This window comes from Geotrypetes seraphini, chromosome 2, assembly GCF_902459505.1.
Source record: "Geotrypetes seraphini chromosome 2, aGeoSer1.1, whole genome shotgun sequence".
Classification (NCBI taxonomy): domain Eukaryota; kingdom Metazoa; phylum Chordata; class Amphibia; order Gymnophiona; family Dermophiidae; genus Geotrypetes; species Geotrypetes seraphini.
In genome coordinates this window covers 506,849,368-506,861,668 of record NC_047085.1, presented here as the reverse complement: position 1 = coordinate 506,861,668, position 12,301 = coordinate 506,849,368, and the positions used below count along the sequence as shown (strand labels likewise).

Below are 12,301 nucleotides of genomic sequence, written 5' to 3'. Positions count from 1 at the left end.
GGCGTCGTTGCTTGAAAGGCAAAAGTACGCAGATCAGTCTGCAATTTTTTTGCCGCCGCAGCCATCTCCGATCCGCTGAACAAAATCGGAAAGGTAAAAACTGCCCAAAATAGGTCACAAAAGCGCCAATTATAGCAAATTAAAGCTGGTTGAAGAGGAGCTCGTCTCTCACACCGCCATCACACGGATGACGTCACCGGAAGTCAACTACCTGAATTTCTAAACCTTGTTAACAGATTCCATAACTCACAACATAGCTTCAAGTCAATGCACGCACTGAATCCCTACTCCTAGAATTAACATCTAAGGCAAAGTCCTATCTAAGCAAAGGCAAGCAAGCCATTGTTGCAGTTTGATATCTCAGCCACTTTCAGTGCAGTTGACCACATTACATCTAAAATTGGATGAGCTAGATGCGTATGAAATAGTAATGAAATGGTTCACAGAATTCTTAGGCAAGAGAATATATGAAGTGAGAAAGGATCGTAGGAAGTTCCAAACGTGAAAAGCCTTTTGCAGGGTTCCACAAGGCTCTCCACTTTCACCATCCTTATTTAATGTATATATAAGCACCTTGGGTAAGCAGTTGTCCTTCCCACAGGTCCACATTTTTTCCTATGCAGGTAACATTTTTCTACTTCCCTGGAGGTTGTGCCCTGGGCCAGGAAACATATACAGCCCCTACAGGAGACTCTTTTGTCTCAGTGGTCCACACATCATCCACCCCGCATGTAGCTCCCATGGTCAAGGCCAGTGAGGAGCTGCTTATGTAGGTGACTTCACGACTGCTTCTTGAATCAACATTAAATCACTTCAAGTCAATATATAAAACTTTATTATTTAATGATGCATATGGAACATAACTGTCCTTTTTAGGACAACTGGAGTATTTTAGACGAAGCCGTTTTGTGTTTTTGAATTTAATCTCTTCAAATGCATTCCCAGATCTATCTGTTGGTATTTCCATAGGTAGTTTTGTTGCAGTGGATCTAGTGGAGTTGGTGGTCTTGTGTGGATTGAATCATTGTTTTAAAATAGTTAGCTTGTTTTGAGGCTGTTGGAATAGAGAGGTTGTCGCCATTTGTGATGGAAAGCAGGTTAAAAAAAGTCCAGAATAAAAGAGCATTATCTCAGATGGAGTTGTTACAAAATTATTATTAAATGGATGGAACCCCACCAATAAGCTATATCACTCTCAAAGAGAGAGGAATATAGCTCACTTGATTAAAACTTAGCTCTGTAATATCAAGAACTAAGACTCAGAACATTTTTATAAGCAAACTGAAACTTTATTTCTTTTAGAGCAGAATTAATGATAAAAACATTAAAATCAAGCAAGTAAAGCAAGTAGTATCGTTAAGCAAAGATAATAGGCTACACTAGATAAAATTTTGCTAAGGTCAAATTATTAAATTTACTCACAAATACTTGTTAAAAAGTCCTTAGAAGACCGGATGGCCTAGTTGAAGAGCTAAGCACAAGGTTGCAGAGAGAGAAATGTTGCAACTTGATCCAGGCCTGTGATCCAAGGAAGAGCAAAAGAGAGAGAGGGCGGGACATGTGTCTGGCTTTATAGATGTGTCTGGCTTGAAAGCTGGACCCATGATGCATAGCAATTCTCCCATCTCTAAGGCTGGAGAACAGTCCCTGAGGCTGGCATCGCATCCAATCATAGAGCAGTCTTTCAATTTCCTCTGTTTCAAGGCAGATGATGTCATCTGATTGAATCTTCTTTGAGTGACTTAAAACGGTGTTCCAATATAGAGTATTGTTACTGTCCTGGCCGAATGTGGTGTGAAGAGTTTCTGAGTGGCTTAAAATGGAGGATCTGATGAGATTCTATTGTTCTTGCAGACTAGGGTAGTCCAGAGATGAATTTGGTGTGAAAAGATACTAGCCTACATCCTGTTCCACTGATAAAGTTCTGTTCAGCTCTGGTATCCACCCTGGCCATGTCTTTGTCTTATCTGAATAGGTGTACTTAACACATTCTGAACAGCTGGCTCAGTCTTTCCAAGTTAGAATTCACTTTCAAAATTACTCATTTAACTTAAATTCAAATAGAAATTCACTTTACTATAAATCCATAATTTAAAATCACATCCTCCATATGCCCGTAGTAGATTGTTGAACCTTTAACAATGGACCCTCAGCTTCACCGTGGCACTGGACTCTTGAGGGGGGTAGGATTTGGAGGGGGTGAGGTTGAAGTTCTGTATTAGTAGTTGACTCTGCCTATTCAACTCGTTTGTTTCTGGATTTTCTGGTTGAAAACTAATAAAATATATTTGAACATAAAATCACATCCTGTCTTGGGTCAGGCAATAATTCCAGCAAACTATATTTTACCTCCAACAAAACTAAATACATCCTGCAACATATTTTAACTCCAAGCAGAATTCTAAAAATCATACCATGCCACATATTTACACTCCAGCACAATTAATATATCATGCTACAGAGTGATCAATTTTTTTGTATCAAACAGTTAACATTACTCAACCAAGCCCTGCCCAACTACAAAACTCAATTGGTCAAGCAGCCTGTATGCAAATCTCTGCACACTTTAAACTACCTCTCTGCTTGGAGGACTTAGAGCACACTGACATTGGTAGAGCCAATCAGACATTCACTATCACGTGGCAGATAGATGAATCATGTTCTCAGTGATAAGACAGAAGGCAAATGAGGAATTCATTGCTTCATGGGTAAATCTGATGCCGAGAAAGTCCCTGGTGCCAAGATTGTAGCATGTATATAACATAAAACAAAGAATAAGAGCATATGAACAGCCTTACTGGGTCAGACCAATGGTCCATCAATCCCAGTAGCCCATTCTCATTGTGGCCAATCCAGGTCCCTAGTACCTGGCCAAAAACCAAGGCGTAGCAACATTCCATGCTACCGATTCAGGGCAACCAGTGGCTTCCTTAACAAGTCAAAACTCCACCTCACTCTATGAGAAAAGGAATTCAAAAAAGTTTTTATGGCTAACTCTCAAAAATTGAGATATGCCACACCATCCATATTTGATATGTTGTGTCTTTTTAACACTTGCTATGATCTGTCATTCTCCAATCTTTCCAGAAGTAAGACAAATCAGCGACATCTGATATTTCAATCATTTATTTATTAGTTACTAGCATGCATAACTCTGCACTATTAAGGATAAATAAATGATTGAAATATCTGATGTCGCTGATTTGTCTTACTTTGGGAAAGATTGGAGGATGACAGATCATAGCAAGTGTTAAAAAGACACAACATATCAAATATGGATGGTGTGGCATATCTAATTTTTTGAGAGTTAGCCGTAAAAACTTTTTTTAATTCCTCTTCTCATAGAGTGAGGTGGAGTTTTGACTTGTTAAGGTTTGAATAACCTCACTTTCATCTTCATATGGTACTGAGCAACCAGTGGCTTCCCCCTCCAGAAAATTGTCCAAGCCTTTCTAAAAACCAGTTACGCTATCTACTCTTACAACCTCCTGTGACATCCAGATGCAATTTAGGGATTTAAGGCAGCACAGACAAGAGCGAGTCTACAATACTAAAGCTATTTGAGAGTGCAGAAAGAACCTGTTGATTCACAGGCACTGGCTTATTCCATGAAGTAAATTTTTAGATTGAATGTTGATTTAAGCTTCTATTACACTCAGTACAGGTATTTGATTAGTCTCTTCTATGGATCCGCTGGGGTTTTTTTTCGATTTGAAAGCCGAGTGAAGATTTTATTTCACTCAGTACATGTAAATGTTTTCTATCCTGTGTGAATCCTTTGTGTCCTTTTATATGTGAATCCTGAGTGAAGCTTTTATTACACTCAGTACATGTAAATGGTTTGTCTCCTGTGTGGATCCACTGGTGTCCTTTTAGATGTGAATGCTGAGTGAAGCTTTTATTTTGTTTTTTCATAACTTTATTTAGAAAATTTTCACAACAGAACATAATCAAAGGCAATACAAAATGCAAAAATCAAATCAATGAAAGATACAGAACTTCCCCTCCCCCCTCCAAAACCCCGATATCACAAAGCAAAACTAGGTAGAGTGTTGCTGCCATTGGAGATATGAGTCCCAAATCTTATGATAAGCTAAGAGTATATTATGCTTCAATGCAGTAAGGTGGGACATTAAATGTAAATAATCCAAACGAGAGTAAACCTTTGGAAGAGGAGGCACTCTAGGAGTACGCCAACACTGCACCAAAGCAAGTCTGGCAGCTGTAAAAACAAAGGCTGCCAATTTCTGTTCAGGAGTTGACAAACCAGGAACTCCCACATTAAGTAAACAACATTCTAGCAACAGGCAACAATGCTTATGAAAAATCTGAACTAAAAAGCAACCCACGCGTTGCCAATAAAGGTCTCACTCCAGGCCAGGTCCACTGGATATGTATAAAATCTCCCCACTCCCCACAGTTTCGCCAACAACGATTAGAACCCACATATATGGAAAAAAGACGCTCAGGGGTATAATACCACTGATAATATATTTTAAAACCATTTTCTACATAGTTAAGGGACAATGTAGATTTAAATAATCTCTTATAGATATGGTCCCAACTAGGTAGCCCTCTCCCCTCTGGAACATCCTTCTTCGATCGTGCTTTGTAGGAATCTAGCGGTGATTTTCTTTTTAATAAGGCCTGGTATACTCTAGAAACTCCCCCTCTCCTGCCCGAAAAGCCTGTTCAAGCCAAATCTTTTATATGTGAATCCTGAGTGAAGCTTTTATTACACTCAGTACATGTAAATAGTTTGTCTCCTGTGTAGATCTACTGGTGTCCTTTTAGAAGTGAATGCTGAGTGAAGCTTTTATTACACTCAGTACATGTACCGTATTTTCACGCATATAACGCGCGCGTTATACACGATTTTACAAACCGTGCATAACCTTGCGTGTTGTACAAAATTTTTTTTACATATTCCCCCCCCCCCCGATGTCCGATTCACCCCCCCCCACACCCACAGGACCGCTCGCACCCCCACCCCGAAGGACCGCTCGCACGCACCCGCACCCCCACCCCGAAGGACCGCTCGCATGCACTCCCACCCGCACCCCCACCCTGAAGGACCGCTCGCACCCCCACAGCCTCCCGAACCCCCCCGCTAGTTGTTCGGGCCAGGAGGGAGCCCAAGTCCTCCTGGCCTTGGCGACCCCCCCCCCCGCAAGTTGTTCGGGCCAGGAGGGAGCCCAAACCCTCCTGGCCACGGCGAACCCCCCCCCCCCTCGCTAGTTGTTCGGGCCAGGAGGGAGCCCAAACCCTCCTGGCCAGGGCTACCCCCTACCCCCACCCCGCACTACATTACGGGCAGGTGGGATCCCAGGCCCTCCTGCCCTCGACGCAAATCCCCCCCAAGAACCTCCGACCGCCCCCCCAGCCGACCCGCGACCCCCCTGGCCGACCCCGACACCCCCACCCCCCTTCCCCGTACCTTTGTGTAGTTGGCCGGACAGACGGGAGCCAAACCCGCCTGTCCGGCAGGCAGCCAACGATGGAATGAGGCCGGATTGGCCCATCCGTCCCAAAGCTCCGCCTACTGGTGGGGCCTAAGGCGCCTGGGCCAATCAGAATAGGCCCGGGAGCCTTAGGTACATGGTCGGGTTGGGCCCATGTGCCTCAGGCCCCACCCCAAGAAGGGACCTAAGGCTCCAGGGCCTATTCTGATTGGCCCAGGCGCCTTAGGCCCCACCAGTAGGCGGAGCTTTGGGACGGATGGGCCAATCCGGCCTCATTCCGTCGTTGGCTGCCTGCCGGACAGGCGGGTTTGGCTCCCGTCTGTCCGGCCAACTACACAAAGGTACGGGGAAGGGGGGTGGGGGTGTCATGGGGGTCGGCCAGGGGGGTCGCGGGTCGGCTGAGGGGGTGGTCAGAGGTTCTTGGGAAGGGGCGGTCTTTGGGGGGGGTTTGCGTCGAGAGCAGGAGGGCCTGGGATCCCTCCTGCCCATAATGTAGTGTGGGGTGGGGGTAGGGATCGCCGTGGCCAGGAGGGTTTGGGCTCCCTCCCGGCCCAACTAGCGGGGGGGGGGGGTCGCCGTGGACAGGAGGGTTTGGGCTCCCTACTGGCCCGAACTAGCGCGGGGGGGGTCGCTAGGGTCAGAAGGACTTGGGCTCCCTCCAGGCATGAACAACTAGCGGAGGGGGGGTGTCGGAAGGTTGTGGGGGTGCGAGCGGTCCTTCAGGGTGGGGGTGTGGGTGGGAGTGCGTGAGAGCGGTCCTTCGGGTTGGGGGTGCGAGCAGTCCTGCGGCGGGGTGAATCGGACATCGGGGGGGGGGCATCAGGCTTTCAGGGTGGGGACAGGACTTCAAGGGGGAGAGGAGAGTCGGGGCGGGCGAAAGGAGAGTCGGGCGGCGACGGGAGAGTCGGGCAGCATGCGCGGTATATGGGTGTGCGCGGTATACAAATTTTTTTACATATATTTCGGTTTACCGCGCGCTATACTCGTGTGCGCGTTTTACACGAGTGCACGTTATCTACGTGAAAATACGGTAAATGGTTTGTCTCCTGTATGGATCTTCTGGTGTCTTTTTAGACATATATGCCAATTGAAGCTTTTCTTACACTCAGTACATGTAAATGGCTTGTCTCCTGTGTGGATCCTCTGGTGTGCTTTTAGATTTGAAAGCTGAGTGAAGCTTTTATTACACACAGTACATTTATATGGTTTATCTCCTGTGTGGTTCCTCTGGTGAATTTTTAGATTTGAATGCTGAATGAAGCTTTTATTACACTCAGTACATGTAAATGGTTTGTCTCCTGTGTGGATCCTGTGGTGTACTTTTAGAGTTGAATGCTGAGTGAAGCTTTTATTACACTCAGTACATGTAAATGGTTTGTCTCCTGTGTGGATCCTCTGGTGTGCTTTTAGATCTGAAAGCTGAGTGAAGCTTTTATTACACACAGTACATTTATATGGTTTATCTCCTGTGTGGATCCTCTGGTGAATTTTTAGATTTGTAAGCCGAGTGAAGCTTTTATTACACACAGTACATTTATATGGTTTATCTCCTGTGTGGATCCTCTGGTGAATTTTTAGAACTGAAAGCCGAGTGAAGCTTTTATTACACTCAGTACATGTAAATGGTTTGTCTCCTGTGTGGATCCTCTGGTGAATTTTTAGAACTGAAAGCTGAGTGAAGCTTTTATTACATTCAGTACATGTAAATGGTTTGTCTCCTGTGTGGATCCTCTGGTGAATTTTTAGATCTGAAAGCTGAGTGAAGCTTTTTTTACACTCAGTACATGTAAATGGTTTGTCTCCTGTGTGGATCCTCTGGTGAATTTTTAGACATATTCGCCAATTGAAGCTTTTCTTACACTCAGTACATGTAAATGGTTTGTTTCCTGTGTGGATCCTCTGGTGTCCTTTTAGATGTGAATGCTGAGTGAAGCTTTTATTACACTCAGTACATGTAAATGGTTTGTCTCCTGTGTGGATCCTCTGGTGAATTTTTAGACATGAAAGCTGAGTGAAGCTTTTATTACACTCAGGACATGTAAATATTTTCTCATTTTTATGATCCCTTTTGTGCATACTGAGTTCTTTCTGGTGTTTTTCTCCTTTACTCTTGCCCTGGAGGAAGGCAGAAGTCACTTTATCACTATTATTAATTTGGAAGGGTCTCTTTGCTAGGTGTTTCTTGTCCTCAGGGATGTTACTGAGCTCTCTGTCATTTCTCTCACACTTAATGACTCCATCCTTAGTGTCTCCTTCAAGGTGTCTCTGTTTCTTTGATTCCTGCTTGCAATTCTTTGCATTAATCTTCTCAGGTCTCTGGGAAATATTCACACCAACATTTTCTGACTGTGTTTGGATTTGTTCCATTTTTCCCGGATCTTCTCCTTGATTTTTTATTCTCTTCCATGTGTGTTGGATCTGATGATCTGCTGGATATAAACAGAAGGTTTTTCTCATGAGTTAGAAAATAGCAGTGCTTTATACGATAAAATCTGTATATAATAAGAGAAAGATAGATTGTATCACACCAGGTGTTACCATGTGTGGATTGTGAATTAGTCAGTTTCCTATTTGTAAACCATTTTTTTCAAGCATCTATGTCCACACAGTGCAAGTTTGTGAGATGCTTCTTGGAAATGGCAGTGTTGAGAGTTAAGGGAGTCAATTCTGTAAAACTCTGAGTGCTCTGACAGTAATCTATAGGTTTTGCATATAGGTATAGGAATCGCATATAATCCACTTGTTCCCACCTATTTGCACACCATCCCCTCCTACCTATGTGGAATAGCTCTCAGGCATTAATTTAAAAAATAGCACTTAAGAGCATTTACAAGGACTCCTGCCATGTCACCTCCACTGTGGCATGTAACTGCCATTTTAGAATGAAACTTACATGCCAGAGTGACAATTAACATATGGCATACTGTATAGAATTATAGAGAAGATCCCTGAAGAAAGAGAATATATTATAATATCCTAGGACAAGCAGGCAGATATTCTCACATGTGGGTGACATCATCCATGGAACGCGGCATGGACCTTCAAAGTGAACTGTCACTTTAAGAAATCAAAAGATGCGGTCGGTGGAGGGGCTTCATACAACTTGAGCCAATCAGAGCTTAGTCCCCTCTCCAGTGCATCCCAAGATGCACCGGGGAGGAGAAGGACCATTTTAGACGAAACAGACATGCCTGCTGGGAGGAGGGAGTCCACACTCCGTGCATCTATGTGCAGGTAAAGGGGAGAGGGTGGCGGCCGAGTGGGTATCAGAGGCAGTGGTAGGCATGGCAGCGGGGAGAGTGGGCATCTCTCCCGCTACGGGGGGGGGGGAGGTGTTCGCTGTCATTGCAGTAGAGGGGTGTTGTGATGCAGTGGGAGAGAGAATGGTCATCTCTTCCATTGCATCACAACACAGACTTTCTAGCAGTCTCCAACACTGACCGGCACTCCTAGATCAGTTGCTTATTTTTGCCGTAAAATGGCTTGGTATTTTTAAGAATCCACTGGAGGGCTCATTTCAATGTTAAAGAGCCCCTTTGCATGTCCTTGTTGGAGACTGCTAGAAAGCTCGCTATTGACAGAGATAAACTGTTTTGATCCACTGCGAAAATGCAAGGTAAACAGTTTAGCAAGGGAGTTACAGTTTGAAAATCTGGGCCTGAGTGAAAACATATTTCCTCCTATTGGTTTTAAAAGTATTTCAAAGTATTTCCCTGTAACCTCATTGAGTGTCCCTTAGTCCAGTGTTCTTCAGCCGCCGGTCTGTGGACCGGTGCGTAGAAATTTCCTGCCGGTCTCCAGGGCCAACACGTGCATCGGGCCCAAGACGTTATGATTCATAGAACAAACAGACTGTATTGTGACTTGATTGGCAGGGCATGTTGGCCAATTAGCTCACGGGGACATTCGAAAATCGAATGCCGACCTATGGGATAGCTGAGTCTTCCGTGTTGCGGACCAATAGGCGTTGAGCTGACTGGTAACTGGCTGATGCAGGGGGATTACAATGTGGATGGGAACTGGAAGGAAGAGGAGAGGATTGTAAACAAGGAAGTGATGTGGCGAGCACGGCCTTTGAGACTTGTGGGAGGATTGCCGCTATAGTACCTGTGGGTTTCCTACTCAAGTTAGTTTATACTTAACTGTCAAAGTTTTATAGGACTTTTTTGTAGGAAGGCGGTTAATAGATCCCAAAATAGGTGTGTTCCAAGAAATTGAAATGGTGAGAAACAGAATGATGGTAGGAAAGTAAACGTAATTTGCTACAGAAATGGCAACAGGAGACAGAATGATATGATTTGATTTTCTTGACTAACTTGAAGCTGATGTTCCTGTGCTGGCCCTGGGTCATTTTCTCTCTTGTTATCTTACATTTCCAGCCTGATGGTAAGATATAATATATTTTGCTGCATGGAGGTAGGGGGAATGACTTTATTTTTGAATTTAGTGATTGAATAGTGTCAATTTTGAGAGTTTACATCTGCAGTCTGTATTTTGCACTGTTCAGGAAGAAATGCATTTGTTTCTTTTTCTCTGGGGTTGTACAACATCTAAGGGTTTGTTTGTATATATTAGTACTTTTAGTTTTTGGTCCCGTATTTGCATAGGGGGTTATCTTTGTTCTGCTAGGAATGAATGTTGAGAAGCATACAGTGTGCTTTGTGTAGTTTAATTTTGTGGTTTGTATATATGAAAAATGAATGGAAAAAATAGTGTTACAATTAGTACTGTTATGGGGGTGGGGCGGAGAGGGGCGGGGTCTGGCCACGATTTAGCCCAGTGTTCTTCAACTGCCGGTCCACAAACTAATTCTTTTATTTCTGCAAGTCCATAGGTGTAAAAAGGTTGAAGAACACTGCCTTAGTCTTTATAATTTTTGAAGGCGTGAAAAATCGATCCACTTGTACCCGTTCTACTCCACTCAGGATTTTGTAGACATGAATCATACTTCCCCTCAATTATCTCTTTTTCAAGCTGAAGAGTCCAAACCTTTTTAGTCTTTCCTCGTACGAGAGGAGTTCCATTCCCTTTACCAAGTTGCTCACTCTTCTTTGAACCTTTTTAGTGCCACTATATTTTCTTGAGATAAGGAGACCAGAATTGAACGCAATACTCCAGGTGAGGTCGCACCATGGAGCGATTCAGCAGCATTATAATATCTTTAGTCTTGTTAATAATCCCTTTTTTAATAATTCCTAGAATCTTGTTTGCTTTTTTGGCCACCACCCCACACTGGATGGAAGGTTTCATCGTATTGTCTACATTGACACCCAGATCCTTTTCTTGGGCGCTAACCCCCAAGGTGGACCCTAGCATCCGGTAAATGGGATTTGGTTTATTCTTCCCAATGCGCAATCACTTTGCATTTGTGAAGAGATGCAGTTCTGAACCAGGGCAAGGTCAGCACACAGCAAGGTCAGCACACAGGCAAGGTCAGCACACTGATCTAAGGCCCTGTGAAAGAATCTAAGCCCCTGTGAATGAATACTGAATCATTCCCTCTCTCCCCATTACCTTTCACATATTAACCCTTATGTTATTTAAGCTGTCCATATTTGGAAAAGACATCAGCTGACAGGCTTTGAGGACGTGCAAAAACACAGGTATTGTCTAAGCGCTGAGTTGGAGGGTGATCACGAGGTAAAGCACGAGGTAAAAGGAGGGTGATGACGATGTAAAAGCATGTACCTTTGTATCCACCAATCATTAGATGTGTAAACGAGGGAGTTACTATGGTGTCATTAGCTTAGAACATAATAAAGGGACTAGGAGCTAGCCACTAGCAATGCCTCCTTCCTGGCTTGTATCCTGTGTGTGTGTTTGCTGATTTCCATTCCTACAGTGGCGCCAGGAACAGGGACCCTACGCCCTGCTTGTTCCATCTTACGATAAGGCTAAGTGCACTGCGTCCTCCGGGATCCTCTCGAGTAAGTATGGGAAATTCCCTGTCAGATTTGCAGCGTGCTCATGTGAAAGAATTTAAGTATATTCTGAGACATACAGATAGAGAGGCCTCTGATTCACAGTTAAAATGTTTAGTACAAGAGATAGGAGAGCACTGCTCCCGGTATCCAGAAAAAGGATCCCTAAAAACAGAAGATTGGATAAGAGTCGGGAAAGTTTTGTATGCTGAGCCTAGGGCATCAGCAGCCATCTTAATCGTATGGCAGAAGTGTAAATGTTCCTTGGAAAAGGTTGGGACTGAGGCGTCGTCCAAGGTGTCAACAGTCTCATTAACCATTCCCCCCCCTGACTATTCCAGTCAGAACATATATCCAAAAATCATACTTCCCGCACAGTTAACTCCAGTACCTTTAAGTGGAAAAAAGGAAGAAACATTAGCGCACTTACCATTATCCTTTGCAATATTGCGAGAAATTCGTAAATCTATTTCAGAGACAGGTTTAAGAAGTAATTTCACAGCCGGGTTATTTGAAACCCTGGCTAGGGCGCATACCTTAATACCACAAGATTGGAAAAACATTATGCGCATGGTATTGACTATGGGTAAATATGTTATGTGAGATAGTGAACGGAGAGCTTTACACTCTGGGCGGCTTTATACCCCAGATCAGTTATATGGAACAATAAATTTCTCCACTATTAGACAAGTAGATAATAAGGAGGCTCAAAGTGATTTAATGATGAAACTAGCCAAAGACAATGCTAATTTGGATTTTCGTGAAGCATTACATGGCTTAGGAAATAGGACAGATATTGCATTAGTCAATATGCTGCGAGCCTGTGCTGGTATTGGCATTTAAACATACTAAATGGGCATTTTATCCCGATAAAATGGGAGGTTTTGGTAATAGACCTTAAAGAGGGTTTTTTTTTTT

General features: G+C 43.8%; 1 protein-coding gene across 1 annotated transcript in view; it reads right to left on the bottom strand.

The window, feature by feature from the left end:
• Nucleotides 1–6,390: 6,390 nt before the first annotated feature.
• LOC117354585 (oocyte zinc finger protein XlCOF6-like) overlaps nt 6,391–12,301 on the bottom strand; it is a 100,049-nt gene continuing 94,138 nt past the window's right edge. The window contains exon 5 of the mRNA XM_033932357.1: nt 6,391–7,332. Coding sequence (XP_033788248.1) covers nt 6,474–7,332 — 859 coding nt within the window. The 3' untranslated portion in view covers nt 6,391–6,473. The remainder of the gene's footprint in view (nt 7,333–12,301) is intronic.